The 26,708-nt window shown below is 31.6% G+C and overlaps 1 protein-coding gene across 1 annotated transcript in view; it reads left to right on the top strand.

Moving 5' to 3' along the window:
- Tecrl (trans-2,3-enoyl-CoA reductase like) overlaps window positions 1-26,708 on the top strand; it is an 84,048-nt gene that overhangs the window by 47,874 nt on the left and 9,466 nt on the right. The window contains exons 3-8 of the mRNA XM_076864754.2: window positions 111-155; window positions 6,640-6,743; window positions 18,928-19,043; window positions 23,487-23,592; window positions 24,848-24,920; window positions 25,689-25,732. Of these exons, the coding sequence (XP_076720869.2) occupies window positions 111-155; window positions 6,640-6,743; window positions 18,928-19,043; window positions 23,487-23,592; window positions 24,848-24,920; window positions 25,689-25,732 (488 nt within the window). The remainder of the gene's footprint in view (window positions 1-110; window positions 156-6,639; window positions 6,744-18,927; window positions 19,044-23,486; window positions 23,593-24,847; window positions 24,921-25,688; window positions 25,733-26,708) is intronic.

Below are 26,708 nucleotides of genomic sequence, written 5' to 3'. Positions count from 1 at the left end.
AATCTCCAAGATGCAATCTGTGCTTCAATGGAAGCTGTTAGATTTTTAATCTATGTTTGGTTTTCTTTCTTTATTTTTTTGATAATTACTTGTTGATTTTCATTGAATAGGTCCCAAGTGGTGCCCTTCTCGAGTTGGACTACAGCTAGAATGTGGTAAGAAAGAATTTTCACTGATCCATTTATTTAATTTAGAATCAGTTTTCTACCATCAGTGTCTCATATTTATTACTTACTGTGTATATGGAAATATTGCATCTTTTCACCAAGTGCTTCACTTTTATAGATGAGGAATATTAGTCTTGAAAAGATGTTTCTCACATATGCATCGTTTCTGAGTATTAGAAACAGGACCTAAATTAAATTTTTTCTGTCTCCAAAGTGTTAACAGCTATACGCTCTCATTTTATTGTTCTTTGAAATATTCTCAGAGATAATGCTTAACTCATTGAATATTTTTGTTTGTTTGTTTTTCTTTTTGGAATCATAAAGTAGGAAAAGCGAAGTAATGAGAGGTAAAATTAGTGAACATGAGGAGAAATATTATATCAGTATTAAAATTTCTCAGATTTTTAAACTGTTTCTCTCAGGAGATTTTTTCAATGAATACATTTAAAAATGGGTCTTACTTAAGGATCATCATTATTGACCTTGAATCAACTTGTTTTTAAATTAGGAATTTTGAATTTTAATGAAAGCTGTGGTAAGAATTAATTAATTAATCTATTTATTTATTTATTTACTTATTTATTTTGTGGGAGACAAAATCCTTAATATTAAATCTACAAGAGACATTTGAGTAATTACATTTTTAAATATTTCCATTAAATAATATATTGAATTTTTTCTAAGGCTTTTGTTGACACTCAGGTTGTCTACTCTCAGCTATTACTGGCATATAAAGACAAATGCAGATTTCCTTGTATGTCTCAAAGATGTTTTTTCTCATTGATATTTTTTTAAACATATGAGACCCATAAACACACAGGAATCTATGACATTCTTAAAAGTGACACTCTTGATAATCTCTGAATCATTCTTGCTTAGATATTCAAGTAAAATTCTCACTTGCCTAGAGTTTAAGAAAACAACATCATCATCTGCTTTATATCTGCCTCCACAGATCCTAGTACAATACATGAAATGTAACAGTTGTACTGTTTTCTGATGTTGACTCTCATAAACAGAATGTTCTCCAAGACAGCTGAAGATGTCAATGTGAAAAGTAACTTCAATGTGAAGGATAGTATAAGGGAATGAGAATTGTTAGTCCAACTTTTTGCTTTTTTCTTACATTTATTTACCTGGTTTTGTGTACTGGGATTTGATCTGAGCATGATTTAAGTGTTGATAAGTCCTTGGATAGGAACATGATAATGTATTTGATAAAAGAGTCACTTAATTAACTGAAAGATTAGAGTATTGTTGCAAAATAAAAAGTTTATTTAGGTAACTTTAGAATATTAACCTTGACTTTTATAGTTACCTATCTACAGATCTTCTTTTGTAAGGAGGAACTAATAAAATACGTAAATAATTTTAAGTGTTCTATAAAATTATTTTTATGAAGCATACATAATGACTGTTGCATGCTATGAGTTCTTCACTAATCGTAGTAATAAGTAATTATATTATAAAGGAAATACAAAGTACTACTAAAACAAAACAGAGTCAGAAAAATTAAGTATGTTTGCTCACAGAATACATTTACCAGAATTAATTGCTTTATGAGCAATGACCTCATATGAAATGAGAGACTTATACAAAATATTCATAAAGGGACATCTCTAAAGTGTCAACAAGATTTAGCAGACTTTATTGTTTTTCAGTTATTTTGTTCTATTTAGTTATACATGACAGGAGAATGTATTTTGACATATCATGTATTTATATGGAGTATAACTTCCCATTCTTGTAGTTGTACATGATGTAGAGTTACACTGGTCATGTATTCATATATGAACATAGGGAAGTTATGTTATATATATTCTATTATCTCTCCTATTCTCACCCTCCTTCCCTTCCCACATTCCCCCTGACCAATTGGGTGAAACTGTGTTCCTCCCTCCCCCCACCCCAACAGCCTATTATGGGTCTATTCTTCTTTATGGCTGAGTAATATTCCATTGTATATATGTACCACATTTTGTTTATCCGTTCATCTATTGAAGCATACCTAGGTCGGTTCCACAGCTTAGCTATTATGAATTGGCAAGCTTTGATTTTTATGGTTAAAATGGTAAAACATTTATTTAGCTTACTGGTTCTGCTGAACCAGACTCTACTTGGCTGAAGTTAATTATATTAATTTTTGCAGCTGTGTTTAGCTGTTAATGACTGTTGTAGCATGGCTTCAATTATGTGGTCATGTGCTATATAATTGTCATCCTTTGGCAGGAAATTCTGCACTTTTTCACATGGTGGAAACAGAAATGTAAACAATAAGAAGATCCACTCAAAAATTCTTGAGACCCAGATTTGGAAGTGGTAAATGATCTCTTGCCTCACATTCTGTTAGTCAAAGCAAGTCATTAGCTTATATTTGAGGGTGGAGAAGTACATATCAACTGTCTATGAAGAAAATACAGAGTTATACTGGGAATAATATGAATATGGAGATGGTTAAAAATCATAGTTATTATTACAGTAAATCTGTCATGCAAACTGATAAGTAAAATATATTGTTTTCCACCTTAATGACATGCTTCATAATGAACTGGAAAGACTGGTTTAAATTTCTAATTATTAACATTATTGGATCGCTACACTAGACAGTTGAAACATGGATAGAATTGGCTTTTATTCTCTTCTCATGACTATCTGAAACCAATACATAAAACATATCCACAAGCATAAACTACAAAAGCCCTGAGAAACCCCTAGGTTTAGGGGTATGCGATCCAGAGCCTGGCCCATTCCTGAAAAAGTATCCAAAGACAAACTTACACTTGAGTTAATGTGTGCAGGAAATATGAAGCACTTACTTGCCTGAATTATGATCTAGAAAGAGCGGCAGTATCTCCTGCTAGACATGTTCTCTTGATTCCACACATTTCTCCCTCTTGGAATAGGAGCATAGTCATGGAAGGCTAAGGACAAGAGTCCTGATTCCTAAATTTAAGAGGGATGTGATTTATGATATATCTGGATTTTGTCAAGTTGTTTTTTCAAAATGTCAAATTGATGGAACATTTTAAAAATAGAAGGTCAGCGCTCCCTTAAAATTGGCAAGGATGATAGAGGAATAAAAACTAATCCTTCTCTTAGGAGTGCCAATAAAGGTGTTTTGGAAAGGTATTTTCAGTACACTTTCAAGTGATACAAAGCATCAGAATTTTTTCCCTATTAACATTTTCTCATTCCTATAATACAGTTTCAAAGTATTATTGACCATATATAGTAACCAAATTATTTATCTTGATTCATATTTTGTTAGCTTTTTATGTTACAAATTACCACAAATTTAACAGTCCAGAGCTATTCCCTTTTATTGAACTGATTTTACATTATATCTGGACTCTCTGCTCAGCATAGGATAAAGCTATAATCAAAGTGTTGGTGGGGATGAATTCTCATCTGAAGACCCTTCAGTAAAACACCCTTCCATCTTTATTCATGTTGTTGGAAAAGTTTGTTTGTTCTTTAAATTGTGCTTTTATTTGTTTGTTTGCTTTTTGAAATAATGTGACTGAGGCTTCTGTTTAATTACTGAATGTCAGGTGGTAAGGCTTTTATCTGTTCTGTGAGGCCACCTGTAATCTTGACGTGTGCCCATCTCTGCCTTCCAACTAAGAGTAGCACAAATCTTTCTAACATACTCAGTCTCTGAATTCTTGTTTCTGATCTCTAAATATAGATTTTTAAAATTCACATAATTAGATCAGGTCCACCTGGATAATTGCCTTTGCTAAAAGCCAAGTAACACAATTTAGTAAAAAAGCAATGATTATCACAGTCACAATCCCAGGAATAAGAAAGAGGCCAAGAATCTTATAGCTATGTATTAAAAACCTGCCTAACACATATATCTTCTTAGCACAAATCTGAGCTACATTCACATTTTCAAGGTAATACCAATTTTATGTGTATATGCATGTGTGTATGTGTGTATACATTTAAAGCAGATTTTTGAAATGTAACTGTAAAATGGTTCTCATTAAAGTACCCAGAGTATTATTACTATTTCCATTTAAATTTTCGGGTTATTCAAGTTATGAATCAAGCCCAGGTGCCTGTAAATTGATGAATGGATAAAGAAAATGTGGTCCATAACATGGTGGAGTTTTACTCAACCATGAAGAAGAGTGAAATTGACAGTAAATGGATGGAACTGGAGAATATCATGCTATGTGAAATAAGTAAGGGTGGAATGTGTAATTTCATATGTGGAAGCTAGAGCAAAACAAGGGGGAAAATAAGAGGAGGGAGAATCACATAAAAATAGATGAGAACACAGTGGAGTAGAAGAAGGAGATTGAGGGGGAGGGAGGAAGCATGGGAAAGGGAAGAACAGTGGAATGAAACTGCCCAAACTATCCTATGTACATATATGAATATATCACAGTGAATTCCATTTCTATGTATATCTATAATGCATTATATAAAAAAACAAACTATAAATAAATAGGAAAAAAAGACCAGTAGAGTAGAATGAAGGGAACAGGGAGAGGGAGGTGGAAATAGAAAGGAGAAGTACTAGGTACTGAATTAATATAACATACTTGTGTCATTATATCAAAAGGAACCCCAATATATTTAGAACTATATTAATAAAAAATTTAATAAAATTGGAATACTATATTTTCAAGTAAAAACTCTATCATTTCAAAATAGATTGTCACTTTTGAGACTAATATCATTTTTCTCCATATGTCAAGTTGTCAGGGTTCAAAATTATCAATACAAATTTTATAACTCTCACAAATATAAAAATAGAAATGAACAAATAAAAATAAATAAATTTTCTGGCTACTAAAATTGGATGTATCATATTACCATCTTTAAGTGTAATACACAAGAACTATATATTTTAACTTATTTTAAATAACCCTGATTATGGATATAAATAAGCATTTGAAATTCTGAAAATCACCTCATGGTAAACTCAAATTAACATTTTTCTGTTTCTTTCAAAAAAAGAAAATGGAATGACGACTTTTAATAAGAGGGATATTACAAATCAAGTTGCCCTATAAAGCATGATATAAATAATAGCAATTATAATAACAAAAATACCAGCATTATGCCCACAAGATTTATCCATTTAGTACATGTAACTCCACTAATTTTTCTTCACTCATAATATACATTGTTATGAATTAAAAAATACATTAATTTCATCTCTTTAAGGAATATTTAAGCTTTTTTTCAATTTTTGTTATTATAAACAATGCTAAAAAATTTACATATGTATATTTTATTATACATATTTCAGAATTGTCTGGTGTTATTTTTTATGAATAGAATGTTTACCTCTTCTAAGACATGGGTTCTATCCTATTTTGTGAGTGTTCTTCTCAGTAACTTTTAGGGTATCTTCCTCTCTCTGTGTCTGAAACCTGCAAAGCTGGAGAGCTCAGTCTGTTTTTACTCTATTACTTTCAAACTAAATTTTTTAAAGTCTTTTTTAAAAAAAAAAAAAAGAGAGAGCGAGAGAAGAGAGAGAGAGAATTTTTAATATTTATTTTTCAGTTTTCAGTGGACACAATATCTTTATTTATTTATTTTTTTAATGTCATGCTAAGGATCAAACCCAGTGCCCTGAGCTTGCCAGGTGAGCAGGTTACCGCTTGAGCCACATGCCCAGCCCTCAAACTAAATTTTCAAACCATCCAGTCATCTAGTTAATGACTTTCAACTATCTTCTGAGATATCCATTGAGCTGCTTACTTGACAACTCTTTCTTGAATAACAAATATCATAAATGTAACACATGCTTATAGAACACTCAATTTGCACTCCCAAATCCTGCTGTTCTCAGTCTTCCTCATGTAAGTTAATGAGATAATAATACACTTAAGTACTCAACCAAAAATATAAGGACTGTTTTATCTCACTGAATCCTCTCCTCTCAACCATCAGCAAGTTTAATATGATCTGTGATCAAAATATATCAGGAATTAATAATTCATCATTATTTCCATCACTTACCACCTTAATCCAAATGAACATCATCTGTTGCTTGATCAGTTTTCGGTGACTCTCTAATACTCTTCTTTGTTCCCCTTCTCATTTTCCACACAGATCCTGAGTGATCTTTAAAAAGATAAATCATGCCACTCTTTTCATGCTTTTTAGTGATCATTGGAATTCATCTACCCACATCTAATTTTCCTTATTAAAAAAATCATTTAGAGAGTAGCTGAGATTTAGGTTTATTAATGTCTAAAATTAAACTGTGTAAAAAAATCTTGTATCTATTTGACTAGGTTCTAATACTAGATGTTTTTAAAGTAGCTATACATCTATTTTATAAAATATATTGTTCATTATTTTCAGTTTGAAAGATTATTGTGCATTTTACTTTCTATACAAATTTCTTTGCAGTCATTTTTGCAGTCATTGGTTTCAAATTAAGAAAATATTTATCTTTATTTTCAAATTGTATTTAAATAGTATTTTCTTGTTCTTTTTATTTTAGGTGGACCTTTTTTGAGGGATAACATCACTATTCAAAGCGTTGCAACTTCCTCTATTATAACACTGTATTTTACAGACCTAGGTCAGCAAGTCAGCTGGACCACAGTAAGTGTCAACTTGAAATGCAATATACATGTCCCATATTTTGCTGTAATTCACATATTGATAAATTATTTCTATCAAATAAATTGACAGTGAAACAAATATTGGGCTGGCTGGATGGTATTTTTATTTCTACATTCTTAATATAATCAGTAGTCAAAGTTCTATTGAAAAATTCGAGCAACAGAAATTAATGGCCACATTCTGTGGCCTATACCCATAATCCCAGTGGCTCAGTTGGGAGTATTCCAAGTTGGAGGCCTGTCATTGGAATTTATGGAGACCCAGTGTCAAAAGAGTGCCCTTCGGCTCAATCCATTGGAAAAAGAAAGAAATAAGGAAGGAAGAGAGGGAGAAAGGAATCCATGGTTTAATAAAGGAAATGTGGGTTTACACACACACACACACACACACACACACAAACAATCCACTTTCTGACCTGCGGCATCAACTGTGCTTCTTCTCTGCTTTGTCAGGTAAAAGGTATCTCTTAACTTTTCCCTTCTAGGAGCCTAAGGACATCAAAGAATCTTTTGTCTTTTGACGATGGAAAGGGGAGGGATAGAATATTCAGTAAAAAGAGAGCAGAGGGAAGACTTTTAGGAAACTCTGAGAACGAAGAAGCAAGATTTCTTTCAGCTTTTGAAAGGTTCTTTTGGCTCTGTTTGGGGACAATAGGAGCTCTCAAAATGGCCACAATTGATTTCAATAGCATTAGAAGAATGAAGACTACAACAAAGAATATGAAGTGCTATAAAAGTAAAAATACTCAATGGTCATTCACAATCATTGAGCTACTCTCAAGTGATGGAATGAGTTGAGGAAAAAGTTTCAGCAGGAAGAGAAAATACCATAAGATTTTTAGTAATAGAGGCAGGTGATGTTAATCTGACAATGGTGAACAAAGAATAGTGCATTCTATTTTTTTCAATTAATTTTTTTTCACAAAGGGCATTCTTTTATGTGTACTCTTTAAATTTGGACCTTTTTGTTTCGAATTACATTTCATGTTTGCAATAAAAATCACTATTTTTTATATTTTTCTTTCAAAGTGGCTTTCCTTTTGATAACATTAAAAATCAGCATTGTCATTCATAGTGCTTTGAGCTTTTCCTTTGAAGAACCAATTTTAAAAATTATTACAAATGCAGCTTAATTCACACATTATTATTTAATTCTCTAAAACAGAAATTCAAGTTTACATTTATTAATTAAAATATCATCATATCTGTCAGTTTTCTAAAAATCTTTGTTTTTGAGGTGTATTTTCTTTCTGTATTTATGGGGTTTTTTTCAGTTCTATTTTAAAGGTCTGATGTTATTGTTGTAAATAGTTGTTACAGTTTACAAAATCTGTCAAGCTTTTGAATGATAATTTGTTGCACTAAAAACTGAATTTAGATGGTTCCAAATTCTTGAAAGTTATAATATTTGGAAAAAATAAAAAACTATTTATGTATGCATTGTGTACACAAAGTTTTAAAAACTTAAGCAGGACACCTCCATACCCGATTTAAAAGGATTCTGGACAGAATGATTTGATCTACTGAAGTTAAAATATTCGAGGATTCTTTTCCCACATTTATATGAAAAGGGAATTCTGTTTACAGAAATTGTGTCAGGGTGAGCAGCATTAACCATGAGTTCATTAAAAATTTTCAGCTGCAACATTTGGATAAGCTCTGCATAGTAAAAGCACTAAAGTGGAATTCTATGCCAACTGTACTAGAAAATTATATCTTATTTGAGGAGAAAGTCATCTAAATGACAAAGAGAACTCTGGAAATAGGCTGGATATTTTTAAATCAGTCCTCTGGTTCACACATCATTTTTCACCAACTGAGCCAGTCCTATTAAATGCTAAAAATATACACATTACATTGCAATCACACCCACTTTATATCAAATAAATTATACAACAAAAGCAATGGCTTACAACATATAACACTCATACGCATTTATAAAACATTAAAATGTGCTCCTAAGCATTTTGTGGGTTTTTTTTTTTTTTTTGGAAATAATCTATTTAATTTAGCAAAGTAAAAAATTAGATTTTAATGTTTTGCACCAAGTAAATGTGCTACACATTATTGAAAAACTTCCTACCTCAATAAAAGATTGAGGATAAAATCTTAATATGAAAATATCATAATCATCATTACTAAGTACTATTAAATTAAGATCTTAGTTTTCAACATTTTTTACATTAATGTGTATATCTATAGACAATTTATTCCCTGCTTAAATTCATGCCTCTACAACCAAGATCAACTTACAGAATTATTTTATCTCCTCTAAGGAACTCTTTCATGTTACTCCTGTATGTTCACATACCCTTTTCTCTATTGAGGAGCAATCATCTCAATATTTTTGTCTTGTGAAGAATGATGTAATAAACAGTATTTTGGGGAATGACATGGATTTTTCCCTAAGTACTGTGCCTTCATGTTAGTTCTCATATGTATCAATACTTGGTTCTTTTTTATTGATGAATAGTATTTGGCTATACAATGGAAATGTAGTTTATTTGAATATTCACCTTCTGAAATCCAGTTGCATGATTTTCAGTAATCTGCTACTATAAATTATGCTGCTATGAACATCTGTGTACATTTCTCTATGCACTTTTTTAAAATTATCTGTGATAACAGTGAGTTTTGAGAGTTCTTTATATATTCTTAAAAAGTCCTTTGTTTAATGTGTGATTTGCAAATAATTTCTCTTCATCTTTAACTTTTCTTTTTATCTTCTAACAAGAATTTTCACTGTGCAAAAAGTTTTCAGTTTGAAAATGATTTAATTTAAGGATACTGTCTTTATAGGTTTTCAGGTATCTGGAATTCTCAACCATGTCTTTGAACACATGAACAACAGGCTTTTTAACTCTCTCTCTCTGTGTTATTCTTGTCATGTGAATCCTCAATGCTTTTATTTCAGATGTCTGCTGTTCCCCTTAATTTGGATCACAATATCCCCAGTCATGGTATACCCACATACTTTTGACAAGTACAAAAATATTATCTGAAAAACTTTGAAAGCTAACTCAGTCTGAGGGTGATGTTATCTTCTTTCAAAGATAATTTATCATACTCTGGATGGACTGATTGCACTGTTGGGTCCAGATCATCTTGATCTAATCAATGATTGAAATTATTTCAGGCTGAGCTATAGTACCTGTGAATACAGTACTTATTAGGTATCTTCATCCCTGAGAGATAATGGGCCACAGGTTTTTAAAATTAATAGTATTATTTACATTCCTGGGCATGGTCAAAGACTTGCTTATTCATTTTTCATGCTCTTATCAGGGTTCATATCCCAGGTTCAATTGGTTTTCTCCAGAGCACTTTTTCAAAGTTTTGAAATCCCAATTCTTCAAAGACTCAAGAGCTCTCTGGAACCTAAAAATACTATTAAAAATATTTTGATAAATTTTTCTCTCTGGGCTCATAAGAATGATTTGTTTAAATTACCTATTACCTAAACTAAACTTCTCCATATAACAATCAAATATAACAATCAAACTAAAAATATGTTAAAATCAATTTTCATGTAATATTATGTTATCTTCAATAACATTCATCTTTCCAATAATATCACATAAAGTGATATTATTTTTGGAAAGTGTTCTCATAATTTTATTTGTACTTCTCTTTTCTTGAGGATATGAAGATTGGAAACACTTTATTTTTGTTGTTAATTTCCTACAACTCTGAAACAGGCAATTTCTTTTGTTTCCAATTTCTATTTGGTAATTTTATGACAATAAAGTAATTCCAACACCTTAACATTGTTAGTGCTAAAAAGATTTTCGTTTCAAGATAGGATCAAATACAATAAACACTGTTTGAGTATGCAAGTTCCAAACAATCAACAATGCAGCCTCATGTCGTTGCTTTTATTTATTAAAAAGTAAACTTGCCATTTCCCCTTTGAATTTTAGAAATATACATATGCAGTTGATTTTCCATTTCTGAGGGGCACTCTATCCATGGACTGAAACAACCATGGATCATACACTATGCTGTTATATGTAAAATATTTGTATCTGTACTGGACATAAACACATTTATTTTTTCTCAATATTTTTTAAACAATACAGCATACAACTGTTTGCATACTATTTACATCTTATTAGATATTTTAAATAATCTAGATATAATTTGGAGTATACTAAAAAATGCAAATGGTAATTTGGAAATATTATGTCATTTTACAGACATGGGCAACCATGGCTTGTGGTATCTGCACTGGTCCCAGAATCCATCATCATAGATAGCAAGGGATGATTACATAACAAGTTGAATATTTTACAGAATTCCAACAAGTCTCAATTACATCATTTGCCTAGCAGAAGTAATGAATTTTGCATTAAAAGCAATATGTTACTTTAATCCAGAAACTTTGTAAAAAGTTTCTTATTTCCATTGATAATGGAAATAAGTCAAAATTTAAATGTAGATTATATCTTCAAAATAAGTAGAAAATGTAATTACTTATTTTGATATAGAATCTCAGGTTATGGTTTATATTGGAGATTTTTTTTGTAAGTTCTTATAATTCACTTGACCTGTGTACATATGCATTTCTGTTTGCTTATGCCTGATTTTTATATATTTTTAATTTTTTACTTCTTAGTGGAAGAGCAATTCTATTTTGATAAGCTATTATATTAACACTGTAATATCTGGTCCTTATACTGAAACATTTTTTGATTACTTTCTCAGCTTAGTAAAACATCTTTCATCTTTTCTTATATTTAGACTCAAATGAATTTTTTAGAAAAATGCATTATCCAAAAGTTAGTTATTATCATCCTCTAGTGATTTAAATATGTACACTTCATATTTATGTACCATTTTAACTTCCATGTTTCAGCCTTAACAATATATGTGATAAAGTATTGAGCCTTCTAAAATATATTCATGTACACTAGCATGCTTTTCAGATTTCTTTTTATGAGACATAGTGATAAGAATATAATTTAATTTCCTCTGGTCCAAAGAAACTTCATATCTATGGTAGGCTTTTATTAACTTAATAAATAGTGACTTTTTATTCAGATTAACTATTGTTCACATCATTGTTCTTTTTTGATCTATGCCTAGATAATTTGCTCAAATGTTATTTTATTAGATTATTTGATGCCGGGATACATTTTTTAAACATTTTTTGTTGTTGTACAAAAATGTTCACCCTCCTCATTATTACAATGTGTTGACTAGACCCTATCAACAGACATTCAATAGTGAACATTCTCCTTATATTTGAAAAATCTGGCATGTCATAAGTCATAATTCAAGACAGTCTCTCAAACAAAGTTGCTTTTACAATGAATTGACCAGATATTGTATTATGATTACCTTCAGAAGTCTTTCTTGGCTTATGAGATATATATTGCTAAAAGTAGAATTATAACTAGAGATCTGCATGTAAAAAAGGCCATATTTATTATGTATCATTATTATAAAAACTATGTAATATACTTACATTTAAGTATACATTTATATAAAATCACACACACATACATATACATAATAAATTCAAATTTCAGTAAAGTGGTGAACATAATTCTAACAAATGTCTTAGTTGCATATTTGAACAAAGCATACAGATTCAGTTTTTTTTTTTTCTTTAGAAAATGGTGAAAACAAAGCAGTTAATGGCAGTCAAATTTAACATTGTAATATCTGTTTGGTTCCTATTATCCTTGAATACTCAGAAGTAACTTAATTACATTTCCTTATCTTTCTGAATATTTCAGAGTGACTTTAAACTAGTTTTAGCATTAAAACAAAATCAAATAATGAGCAGTTATCAGATTTGTAAAATTATCAGAAAACCAGTCAACCAACTATTCTTTTCTCAGTCACACTGTCTTGTTTCTGATGATTTTTTTTCAAATTTTATTAGTGTTTTGTTAGTTAAAAATTCTGCAGAACATAATTCCTCTCAGCCCTAGCACTTTGAAGTCAATCCTTTTTGCCACACAACTACACTCATTAGAATTAAGGTATGATTAAAAAAAAAAAGAACTGAATTATTTCAGTCTGAATCAGAGTCTAATCAACTGAGTTAAGATAATACATGGAAAATGACAGGGACAGTTCTTGTGGAAGAGAGAGTATACATTGGGTTGAGGAAGTGAAAAAAAATACATTAAATTTGTTTAGTGAAATAAAATCTCCTTTGTTCCAATTTTTAAAAATCAGTTTATTAGTTTCAGTATTTTCTACTTTCATATTAATGCAATTTCACTATTGTATACTGTTACAATTGTCCATTTTATTTTTATTATTTATTGCATTGTAGTTATACATAATAGTGGAGTTCATTTTGACCTCATCATATATGGTATATAATTTTCTCCCTCTCAGTCCCCAGTATTTCCTCTTTCCTTCCCCCTGTTCCCTTTCCTCTATGCTTCTGGTCTATCTTTTATTTATTTATTTGAACTGGGGGCTTCATAGATATACATTAAGGCAAATTTACTATGGTAAATTCACACACACACACACACACACACACACACACACACACACACCATAATTTGGTCAATTGCATCCCTCAGTTCCTCCTTTCTGCATCCATTCTGCCTCCCTCTCTACTACCTTCCTCTACACCATGATCTCCTTTTATCTTCTTTATTTGACTTCCTTATTATTTTCCTTAGCTTCCACATATGAGAAAAAAATCATTGAACCCTCAGCTTTGGGGTCTGTTTTTTTCGACTTAGCATAATGTTCTCTAGTTCCACCCATTTACCATCAATAGTCATAATTCCACAATTCTTTACGGCTTAGTAAACTCCATATTGTAGAGATACCGCATTTTCTTTATCCATTCATCTGTTGATGAGCAATTTGGCTGGTTCTACAATGTGACTATTGTGAATTGCACTGTTATAAACACTGATTTGCTTGTATTGCTTTATACTCTGAATTTAGTTCTCTTGGATAAATACCAAGGAGTGGTATAGCTGGGTCATATGGTGATTCCATTCCTGCCTTTTGAGGAATTGCCATACTGTTTTCCATTGGAGAGATTCATTTGCAGTCCCTCCAAAAAATGTATAAATATATCTTTTTCCTCACATACTTTCTGATATTTTTTATTACTCATATTCTTGATGATTGGCATTCTAAATGGCGTGAGATGAAATCTCAATGTAGTTTTGATTTTCATTTCCCTGATTCCTAGGGATATTAAATGTTTTAAATATATTTGTTGGTCATTTATGCTTCTTCTTTGAGTAAAGTCTGTTTAGTTCTTTTGCCCACTTATTGATCAAGTTAGTTATTTGTTTATTTTGGTGTTAAGCTTTTTGAGTTTTTTACATATCTGGATATTAATTCCCCATCAGAAAAGTTACTGGTGAATATTTTCTCTCATTCTCTAGGTTCTTTCTTCAGGCCCTTATTTCACTTGCTATGCAGAAGGTTTTTGTTTTGTTTTGTTTTAATTTGACGCCATCAAGTCTGTTGATTCTTAGCTTTGTGTCTTGACCTTTAGGGGCCTTGTTAAGGAAGTTGGCGCCTGTACCAATAGTGAGCCTATGCTTTCATCTGATGGTTTCAGTATTTCTGATCTAATTTCTATGTCTGTAGTTTCTATGTTTTTCTCTGCAGTTCTACGTGTTTCTGATCTCATTTCTATGTCTAAGTTCTATACATGTAGTCTACTTTGAGTTGACTTTTGTGCAGGAAGGAAGATAGAGATCTAATTTCATTATTCTACATATGGATATTAAGTTTTCCAGCATCATTTGTTAGAAAAGCCATCTAGATTATTAGAACATTTATTTGTTCCAAATAAATTTTAGCACTGTTTTTTTTTCAAGTTCTGTAAATAATATCAGTTGTATTTCATTGGAGAGTGAATTTAATTATTTATGAGACTTTTGTTTGCTGAGAGCCATAGCCAATTAGGAATGATGCATGGCATTTTGGGTTGAAAGGTGACCCTGCTCAGGGATTAGGGTGGCTCTGGGTTTAGGGTGGATCCTGCTGGGAATAGGTCGTCTCAAGGATTAGGGCAGATCCTGCTGGGATTAGGGTGTATCCTGCTGCCTCAGGCGCCTGCTCCTTTGGAGTTCCCATTGAGTTCTTGCGGGGTTCTGGGAGAACTGGCGCAAAGCCCGGTGGAGGGGTGGAGGCAGGGTGTTCATGGGAAGTGTGGGTAGAGTGTCAGTGAGAGTTCGGGAATAAAGAGTTGCTGTTTGAATCTACAAGGCTTTGTGGTGGCTCGGTTATTTTGTGCCCAGCCAGACTGTGGCATTTGTTAATATGAACATTTTGATGATGTTGATTTTGTCTATGCTAGAACATATGAAGTCTTTCCATCTTCTAATGTCTTCTTCTATTTCTTTCTTCAGTATTTTATAGTTTTCATTGTAAGAGGGCTTTTACCTCCTTGGTTAGATGATTCCTCCTTCTCCTCCTCCTCTTTCTCCTCCTCCTCCTTCTTTTTCATTTTTTTGAGGTTATTATGAATGAGATAATATTCCTAATTTTTTCTCAGCAGATTAATTATTATACTCCAGGATAGTGATAGTTTCACTATCACTCCTCCTTCTCCTCCTTCACTTCCTCCTCCTCCTCCTCTCTCTCCTCCTCCTCCTCCTCTTTCTCCTCCTCCTCCTTCTTTTTCATTTTTTGAGGTTATTATGAATGAGATAATATTCCTAATTTTTTCTCAGCAGATTAATTATTATAATCCAGGATAGTGATAGTTTCTCTCCTCCTGCTCCCCCTCTTCTTCCTCCTCCTTCTTCTTCTTTTATATTGCTTTTGTGCCCTGCTACTTTGCTGAACCTGCTTATCATCCCTAGAAATCTTTTAGTGTAGTTTTGGGTCTTCAAATATAAGATCAAGTCATCAGCAAAAATAATTTAATGGTTCTTTTTCTATTTGTATTCCTTTAATTTCCTTCTCTTGCCAGATTGCACTGATTAGACTTTCAAGAGCTATATTAATAAAATTGCTAAGAGTGGACATTTTTTCCCATTCCTGATTTTAGAGGAAATGCTTTGAGTTTTTCCTATTAGTATTATGTTGGTTTTATACTTTATAATGTTGATGTAAGTTCCTTCTATTCCTAAATTTTCCAGCATTTTAAACATGAAACTGTGCTGGATTTTGTCAAAGGCTTTTTCTGCGACTATGGAGATAATCATGTGATTCTCTTCCTTAATTTTTTAAATGAATTACATTTATTGATTTGCATATGTAGAACCATATTTACATCAGTAGGATGAAACCCACTTGATCATGGTGCACTATCTTCTTAATAATGTTTTATTGAATGTTATTTGCTAATATTTTATTAAAGATTTTTACATCTATGTTCATCAGGAATATTGTTCTGTAGCTTTCTCTCCTTGACTGTGTATTTGGTTTTTGTATCCAGATGATACTAGCGTCTGAGGATAAATTTGTGAATGAGTTTTTTATTCCGTCTTTCCCTCTCTTTGTATTTCATGGAATAATTTAAGAAAGATTGATATTAGTTATCTTTAAAGATCTGTTAGAACTTTGCAAAGGATCCATCTGGTCCTGATATTTTCTTTGTTGGAAAGCTTTTAATTTCTGTTTCACTCTCATTGCTTGATATTGGTCTGTTTAGGCTATCTATATCCTTTTGGTTTAATTTTGATAGGTCATTTGTATCTAGAAAGTTAATAACTTCTAGAGTTTCTAATTTATTGGAGTATCAATTTTCAAAATAGATTCTAATTATTATATGGATTTCAGAAGTATATGTGGTCATATTTCCTCTTTCATCTCTAATTTTGCTGATTTGAGTCTTTTGACTCTCTTTTGACTCATTTGGCTAAGAGTTTATCAATCTTTATCATTTCAAAGAGTCAAATATTTGTCACATTAATATTTTTATTACCTTTAATTTTTAATTTTACTAATTTTGGCTTTGATTTTATTTCGTATCTTCTACTTATTTATTTATTTATTTTTTTACTTTTCTATAACATTTGATTATTTATTTGGGATATTACTTGTTTTGTTTTTTAATGTACAATACTATAAATTTTCCTGTTAAAATTGCTTTCATAATATCCAAGAGAGTTTTATATGTTTTAATTCCATTCTCATTTGTTTTTAAAATTGTTTGATTTCTCGCCTGATTTCTTCCATAACCGATTCCTTACTTAAAATTCTATTAATTAATCTCCAGAAGTTTCTGTTCTTTATTTAGTTGATTTCTAATTTTATTCCAATATGATCTGATAGAATTCAGATTCTCTCCCTCCCTCCCGCTGCCTCTCTTTCTTTGCTAAGATTTACTTTATCTCCTAAAATACAGCCTATTATAAAAAAAAAAAAAAAAAAAAGGTTTCAGGTTCCATGTCCAACTGAGAAGAAAATAAATAAATTTTATTGTTCATACATGAAATATGTTATAGATATGTTAGGTTCTTTATCTTAACAGTATATATATATTTTAATTCTGAAGAACTTTTAGTTTATGTCTGGAAATTCAGGAACTCACAGCTGTGAATTCTTCTAGAGATTCTGGGGCACAGGAACTATTTCCATGGTAGTTATGGTTTTCTTGCCAGATGGTGCTTGTTAGTTAGCCTAGAGATCCAAATCTGCATGTTTGGAAGGGTGGTACATCTTCTGGCTGTTTTTGTTGGGTGTGGAAGCACTGGGTGCAGGGCTGAGCACTGTTGCTGATTGGAATGCTGGCAACCTGCTCCACACAGCTGTAATTTCTTTATGGCAGCATAAAGCTTGGTGATTGCTAATGTGTGGCACCTGAATGCAGGCTCCCTGTGAGCAGTTGGTGGCAAAAACCTCTCTTGTTCTGACTGATGTGGGTGACTGGAGTACTTTTCCTCAACTGGAGTGTAGGCTGTTATCGGGCCAGGCTTTGTGTGAGCTCCAGTAGGGGTCTGGTTATTGTGAATTCTTGAGCACCTGCTCCCCTCTCCTGGGGCTTCTTTGGAGCAATGTTATCTAAGCACATGGTGGCTGTCTTCAACTGAGGGGCCTGTGAGAGCAGGCTTCCTGCTGACAGACTGTTGCACAGAAGTATTACCCTGATTACTGCACATCATTGTTTTTTACCTGTTACTCTGAATAGGGCAGGATGTCACTTTGCCTGTCTTCATCTGAAGCAGAGGCTGTGGTGAGCTCAGATTGGAGTTAGCACTCCCTGGCAGTGATTTATTTGTTCTTATGTCAGCTCTAACCCACTCCCCTTGTGGAGGGCAGAGGGGAGAAGGTTTATGAACCTCTACAAGTTTCTTCTAGATGGATCACTGAGACAATCCACCTTAGAGGCGCTCCCTATGGTTTTATTTCTTGCTATCTGTAAATGGGGAGAAGATGTGTTTATTCAATCTCTTCTAAAGAGGCTGGCTAGTTGTGGACTCTACAATCTGCTTGTCTTGCCTGAAACAGATTTCTGACCACAATTTGGGATAAACTGTGTGGTCTCCTTCACTATTCTTGCTGCTTCTGTCTGTCCCATTTTAATTTGATTAACATTTCTTTTCAACTATTGTTAAGTCAGGATTATGGGCTTTTCCTCTTCTTCTTTCTCTCTGTTACCCCTCCCCCAAATGCACCCTGCTCAGAGTTTAGGGTCAGGAAATGTCCTGATTTTCTACTCCAGGAACCAAATTCCAAGTCCCCCCATCTCCCAAGTTGTCCAATACTGAGTTTGGGCTGGTATTCTGTCACCCACCTTTCTGGTTATTGTTCTTTTACTGCCTTTTTTCTGGGATTTGTAGAAGAGTCAGTGTTTGCTGCCTACATCCACACTGCCATCATCGGAGTCTCAATATTTCTTTTTATTTTAAATTAACTATTTGCATATAATGAGTTCTCCTTAACTCTTGCATGGTTCTTCTAAGGAAGATTTATTTATGTTAGCATCTTATATAATTATTTTAATGCCTACATCCACACTGCCATCATCGGAGTCTCAATATTTCTTTTTATTTTAAATTAACTATTTGCATATAATGAGTTCTCCTTAACTCTTGCATGGTTCTTCTAAGGAAGATTTATTTATGTTAGCATCTTATATAATTATTTTAAAATAGCATGTCTTCACCTAGCCATTTTACCAGTTCAGGCAGTAGATGAATACTAATGAAGATAAGTAAACCTTGAAAAACTTATAAAATTATTTTAAATCTAAATTACCTTCTTCTTTCCAGGTATTTTTGGCTGAATACACAGGACCTCTGCTAATATACCTCCTGTTTTATTTGAGGATCTCATATGTATATGACAGGAAAGAGAGCACTAGAAGTATACGCCACCCAGTGGTACAGTAAGTGATTCATATAGCTCTTACATTTTGGGAGGAGATACTTCTCAAATTACAGTGGGTTTAGGGCTGGATAAACCCATTATAAATTGAAAATTTCATTTCTAAATTCATATAGTATGCCTAATTTATGGAACATTATAGTTTAGCAACATACTAAATCGTAGACTCATCAGCTGTTCACTTTCATGATTGTGTGGCTATCAGTGATGTATGACATTCTGTTGCTGCCTAGAACACCAGAGTCTTGTACCACATCTCCCTTACTAGGAACAAAAAAAAAATGTAAGTTTGAAGTAAAATTTGTACTGAATATGTATGGATTTCATAAAAAATTAAATCATCATTGGGCGTGATGGCACACGCCTGTAATCCCATGGGCTCAGGAGGCTGAGGCAGGAGGATCAAGGTTTCAAAGCCCTCTTCAATAAAAGCAAGTTGCTAAGCAACTCAGTGAGACCCTGTCTCTAAATAAATTACAAAATAGAGCTGGGGATGTGGCTCAGTGATCCAGTGCCCCCGAGTTCAATCCCCGGTATCCTCCCACTCTCCCCCAAAAAGAAAGATAAAACATAATTACACAAAATTTATTGTTATATTTTGAGAAAAATGGAAATTTTAAATAATACAGTTATACTAATAAAAGTAATAGAATTTTAGGGATGACAAATTTTTTAGTGCATGGTAGCAACATAAAGAAGTCTAGGATAACAGAGATAGAGCCAAGTAAGGAGACATTGGATCTCATTGATGATGGTCTTGCCTAGGAATATTAACTTCTTTTTTTTTCCCTTAAATAAAGAGAATGTCTAATTCATTTAGAAAACGACTGAGGCTGAGAGATTAGAAAGAAAATGTAATGGCTACCACTAATTTTTTAGAGCAAATATGTAACATGTACTAGATACATAGCACAGTATAAATAAAGAACATTTTTAAGCAGCATTCTCAAAAGAATTAACTGACAATGGTTACTACTCTTAAATGCAAACACAAAAACTTTAATAATATTTCTTTGATAAATGTTTGTCATATTGTTTCAGAAGAATAAATATAACAACTGTATAAGAAGCATATCAGAGTAGATGTCAAACTCCTTTTGAAATTTAGGCATTTAACAGAAATGTGCAAAATGATCTCAAGACTTCTAAGATACTCTAACTTCAGGATAATATTGTTTCTCAATATTTAGAAGATCGATTTTCAAATGCCACACCCAATTGTCACAAACTCAAATGCTAAGTCATGCAAATTGCTTTCAGTCATGTTATAAAGTAAAAATCTTTTCTGTTTTGTTTAGTTTTGCTAAATTTATGCAGAATGTTTAAGTACCATGAACTTCATTGGATCTCTTAGAAACCTTTGAGCACTGGGATAAAGACATATCTCCTGCAAAATCTCTATCTTCATCAAGTATTTCCTGAAAACCAACCTATTAGCTAAACATTTCCTTCATCATCTTCTTCAAGAAAAACCTGATGTTCTGCCTCTCTTGTAGCTCTGTAGAGTTAAAGTTGTGCTTTACTTCATGACCCTCACATCTTGAATCTTTCTTGATAAAGGATAAGATATTCTCAACTATTATGATTGGAAAAAATAACTAGAACCAAACTCATTTGTGGATTTACAATAAATTTGGGAATGGACAAAGAAAAAAACTGGTGCTAGATAGGAAGCCCAACATAATCAAATAGAATAAAAATATTTCAAAATGAAATTAGACTTGTTTAGTTATCAACTATGTACAGTGGGGCAAATATCTCAACAGGAAAGCTCTAGCTGTGTATGCTATGTATGGTCTCCTCTTTCCTATGCCCTTGTGTTATAATAATATAAAACAAACTGGGGACCTATTTCATGGCTATCATGTCTTGAACCAAAATTTCTTATTTAGGGTTCTGGTATGTTGCCAGATTTATTCTAAATTTTAGACTTTGTTTGTTTTGGTTACTGGGGATTGAACTTAGGGGCACTAAACCACTAAGCCACATCTCCAACCCTATTTTGCCTTTTTTTTAGAGATAGGGTCTCACTGAATTTCTTAGCATTTCTGAGGCTGGCTTTGAACTCATGATCCTCCTGCTTTAGCCTCCCAAGCCACTGGGAGTATAAGCATGTGCCACCTCACCCGGCTAATTTTATGTTTTCTTTTAAAAAGTGGGAAGTTGTATTACTCAAGCATTTTTATAAATATTCTGAAACATAACCCAGAAATGAAGAGAGATATAATTTCCCTTACCAATCCTTAGAATTTACAAATCAACCTTCCATATCATGACATTTGCTTTTTTTGTCTGTTTGTTTTGCTGCCTAAGAAGGTTTATACTCCAGATACCCACATTGTTTTGTTTTTCGCCTTTTAAATAATTTTTCTGTTAATTATTAACATACACATCACATAGAACATGTACCTAATATTAGAGGTATATTATATATTATATTTTTATGAATTAATAAATTATAGACTTCTAGATGACTTAACCCAGATACTATTGACCCACAGCCTGCATGGGGAGAGAAGAAGTAACACTTGGAGGTGTGGGCCTGCTGGAAAAAAAGTCTGAAAAAGTAGTAGTAAGAAATAATACTAGGGGCTGGGGACACAGCTCAGTTGGTAGAGTGCTTGCCTTGCATGCATAAGGCCCTGGGTTCAATCCCCAGCACCACATAAATAAATAAACAAACAAATAAATAAAAAAATAAAAAATAGTGAGTGCTTTTTATTTAAAAAACAAAAGAAAGAAAGAATAGGAAAGATGCAAGAAAATATATTTAAAGCAAGGGCTTAAGGTGTGGAAGAGATCTGATGGGTCTGATCCTAATAAAGGAAGAAAGCCCTCAAATGCCACCAAAGGTAATTACTGGGAAGAAGCACTCTTTAAGATAAACAAGAGGTGATAAGCTGTGGGAAATTGGCCCTGTTCAGGCCCTTATCACTTGCACAGTAATTCTTCCTCCAGATAGCTGGTGCCTCAAGGCACACTGGTATCTCTTTTACCTAAGGCTAGCAGGTATCTAAATTTAAAGCTACGATTTAAATTCCTTGCCATGTATGGGAATTGACTCCATTAACAGCAGCTGCCTATAAATGGGCCTGTCTTTCTATACCATGGCATGGAAAGATTCCCAGATGCAGCAGTCAAGATGTCCAAGGCTATGAAGTTCAAAGTAATAATTTATTTGCCACTCCTGACACTATTGTCTATTTTTGTTTGTTTGTTTGTTTTCCTTAAAGTAACTACCAGATAAAGCAGAAATCATTTTTGTGTTGTTTTTTGTAGTGCTGGGAATTGAAACCAGGACTTCCCACAAGCTACATAAGTGCTCTATCACTGAGTTACACCTCAATTAATGAATTACCCTCATTAATTCATTTTTGTTCAAATAAATTTTCAATTTGATAAATCATCTCAATATCTTACTTTGCAAAAAGTAAATGGCATGCTAATTTTTATGTTCAAACTTTATTGGTAAAGTTACATAATCTTTGATCCATACTGATTTTCTTAATAGCAAAGCTTTGAGATTTGACCTTTTTTCTTCAAACAAAATATGTACTAATTTTAATGGAATTCTTCTTAGTATTTCTTTTTTTTTAAAGAAAGAGTGAGAGAGAGAGAGAATTTTTTAATATTTATTTTTTTTAGTTTTTGGCATACACAGCATCTTTGTTTTGTATGTGGTGCTGAGGATTGAACCCAGTCCACATGCATGCCAGGCTAGTGCGCCACCCCCTGAGCCACATTCCCAGCCCCCCTTCTTAGTATTTCTAAAAATGATATACTTCTGTAAGTCACATTTAATATTTACTTTTAAAATAATAGCTACGTTAAAATGACAAGAGGCAGCAACTTAGAATACAACAAAAACAAATATATGAAAAGACCAAATATTACAACATCCTATACAAAGAAAAACAAATGATGCATTAATGACTCTATAGAAAATAAAATTGTAACTTTCTCCATTTTACTACCTTCTAAAGAAGAACCAGACCATTAAAATTATTCTGTATATTATTAAGTGTCAAATGCATCTATTTGAAGCACATAATCATAAATCTTAAAAATCTACTTTTTAAAAATTTTTAAATTGTCTACTTCAATCTCCAGGCATTTTGGTATGAAGGCATTTGCAGTTATGATATTTAGATTATTTGTGGGACAAGTGTGGGCATTACAGTTTAGAATTTATATCATAAACGATTTTCATTTTCAGAAGTACAGTTCTTACAACTGTTATTTCATTATTAACTTTAGAAGAATTCTAGAATAAAATATAAAAGTAAATATTGTGTTTGGTTACCAGAATCAATATTTTCTAATACATGGATAGTGTGGTAAACTAACAAACATGTAAAATAATTAACACAAAGCAAGAAAAAATTTTGTGAGAGAATTTAATGTTTATGTTTATGTTTGTTTGTTTGTTTGTTTGTTTTTTCAGTTTGGCTTGCCTCTTCCATTGTATACATTATATCCGATATCTTTTGGAAACTTTATTTGTTCACAAAGTTTCTGCAGGACACACACCTTTGAAAAACTTGATACAGGTGGGATTTAATGTTATTTGTATTTTAATTATTATTGAGAAAATAAGTATATGGATCATTAGCAAATCTTTAAGCTTTGAATCATCTTTTCCTCAAGACTATATTTTTCTGATTGTGTCAACATTTATTAAAACTTATGTTCCTGAAATGTCCTTCCTTGAGCAATTCTATTTGAGCTACCCTCAGCCAATAAAGTTTAGAGAGATTTGCCAGGACCTTATCGTACAAGATCAACTAGATACTCAAAGGAACATTTTTCATTTTAGGAAGAGTGAGCACTGAATTTGGATTCTTTAAGTGCCTCTTGAAAAGGATAAATATCACATATGAATACCCATAAAATACACACTTGTATGTGATTAATATGACAATAATTATTTTATTTATGAAAATGATAGTGTAATACTAAGGTTTTTCCTTTTCCCAGAAAAGGTGAATGCAACAGTAATCAACAAACCAAAAGCTATCAAACATGGGAAATTTTTTGAAAGATTGAGTTAAAAACTTATAATGGACACCATTGGTCACTGTGATTTGACATTTCAAATTTAAATTTAATTTGATTTTCACTTTGAAATTTATTTAAAAGATATGTTCTCAAACGCACACAAATACCCTGATTTTTGGCAAATATCAGCTTTCTAAAATGTCCCCATCTAATTTTGTTGTTGTTGCGCTTGTTGTAACACAGCAGTAAACCCTAGAATGCTAAGAAAAGATACATCATGCAAAAAAGCAATTATTTATTTATTTATTTATTTTTGACAGAAGGCAATCAAATTTATTCTATTGGTGGACAATCTGTATGTTATAATCCAGTACTCATAAATCTGGCCTATATTAGAGAGGTTCTAATCAATCAAGTTGTATATTTGCTAATGATTAAATAATTCATTTTTTTCCAATTATGGTTAGAACTTTTTATGCAGCAATAATTTTTTTACTTTATTCATATTTTTAATATACAAAACCATTCTTGAGAAATCTTTCTAAAACATAAAAATTACTTTTTACCTATATTGTAAATATTCATTAATGTTAATGATAGTGGTACAAGGGAATATATATCCTCAGTGATATAGAGTTTTAAAATGCTCCCTTATCAATTGAAGAAATATATTTTTCTAGCTTAGACAATTAATACAATTTTTCATACAAAAAAATGCTCAGTGTATGAAATGAATATATGAGCTGGCTTTAGAGGATTTGACAAGTATAGTTTCCATAACTTCTGTTTTACTTTGTCTATTTGTAGGGTTGTGCCTTTTACTGGGGATTCACTTCTTGGATTGCCTACTACATTAATCATCCACAGTATACACCACCATGTATGTAGAATTTCTTCTCATCTAACCATACACTAAATTGCTAACCTCAAAATTCTAGCTTAGACAATTTATATAATTTTTTATACAAAAAATTATCGAAAATATTTGTTAAAATATAAATTTGCTATTTCTTTTGTAGTTGAACATTATTATGTAAATGTAAATTTAAGTAGGACTCAAATGTAAATTTAAGTAGTAAATTTTATATATAAATACATTTTATATATAAATAGGTAAATGTAAATTTTATATATAAATACATTTTATATATAAATATGCATATATTTATATAAACCAGCTAACATAGTGCCTGTTATAAAACACTCCCACACATTTGACCAATTAAAGTAATGAATATTTAAAAACAATGATGCAAAATACTGATTATTATTAACATTTTATGTTTATGGTTAGACATTAAATAAAAGCTTTATGTGGTATTATTATATGTTGTTAGGCCATTATAGTTTTGCTTTTAAAATGAGAAATGAGAAATGAGAGAGATAAAATATTTTTTAAAGAGCTAAATTACACCAATTAATTTTAGAGATTTTCTTTAAATGTTCTTATAGCACTAGAAAAGAAGTATTTTATTTTCAACAAAAACAATTACACTTTAGTATCACCCTAACATGTAGATAATATAGTTCACCATACTGCTGGTTAGGGAATAGTCATGATCATGAAGCCATTAAACATTTTGTGAATTACATCTGTAGTGTGACAATACAAAGTGTTTGCATAACAAATTCTTTTCCTACTTTTTAGCATTTGGAAATAGGCAAGTCACAGTATCTGCTATCAATTTTCTGGTATGTATCAAATATTTACTTGCTACTCATGCTCTAATTTTGGTGTTATTAAGAACATAAAATACTTTGCTTTGGAAGATTTGTCATACAGAAGATAAGATCTATTTTTGTATCAATATATTATATATAATGCTATAAAATGAAATAAATTCAATAAATTCCTATAATCAATTCATTAGCTCTCTAAATCTTTTAATCAAAATGTTGTAGTCACTTATAAAGAATAATAATTATTTTAATTATTATAACCATTGAAAAAATATAGTCAGTGATTCTTCCTATTATAAAGTCACCGATTTATAAAATTCTAAGAGCAAAAACTTTTACAAGTATACCAAATAAACATCCCCAAAACAATTTTGGCCAAATTGTCAATGTAGCTAGTTCAGTATGAAGAAAAGTCTGTCCTCAATGTTTTATCTTTCTTTTTTTTTGAATTATTTTATGTGGTTTTGGGGAATGAACCCAGGGCCTGTGTCTTCCCAAATTCTTTCAGTCCTGTTCTTCAGACTTTTCTATGGAACCAAACATGTATATTGATTGAATTATGTAAAAATTGATATCAATTTATATATTAGTAAGTCAAACATAATATTACTTAATTTGTTAAACTACTATAAAGCAGGAAATCATGCTGTTACTTGTATATTTATTTAAATATTTTTTTAGCAAATTTGAATGATGTTGCTTTAGTATTTTTGTCATGTTTCTGTATGTTCGTTATCTATGATGTTTGTTATTTGTTACATGGGACTATATGTTTTGTTTTATTATATAAGAAAATTTTATTATCTAATATAGCTTAAGCTTTAAATAATGTATATCAAGAGCAATGATAGTAAATGCCTAAAATTTTAGTTAAGTCATTTTGTTAACATATAATGTGGTAAATGAAGACTTCCAGTTTAATAATGAATATACTGTAAATGTGTAAATCATGCTGAGCAGCATATCAGTGTTTCATATTAACGTTTTT

The sequence above is a fragment of the Callospermophilus lateralis genome, chromosome 8 (assembly GCF_048772815.1).
Source record: "Callospermophilus lateralis isolate mCalLat2 chromosome 8, mCalLat2.hap1, whole genome shotgun sequence".
Classification (NCBI taxonomy): Eukaryota; Metazoa; Chordata; class Mammalia; order Rodentia; family Sciuridae; genus Callospermophilus; species Callospermophilus lateralis.
The sequence above is the reverse complement of the archived record's forward strand: the minus strand, read 5'-3'. Positions and strand labels throughout refer to the sequence as shown.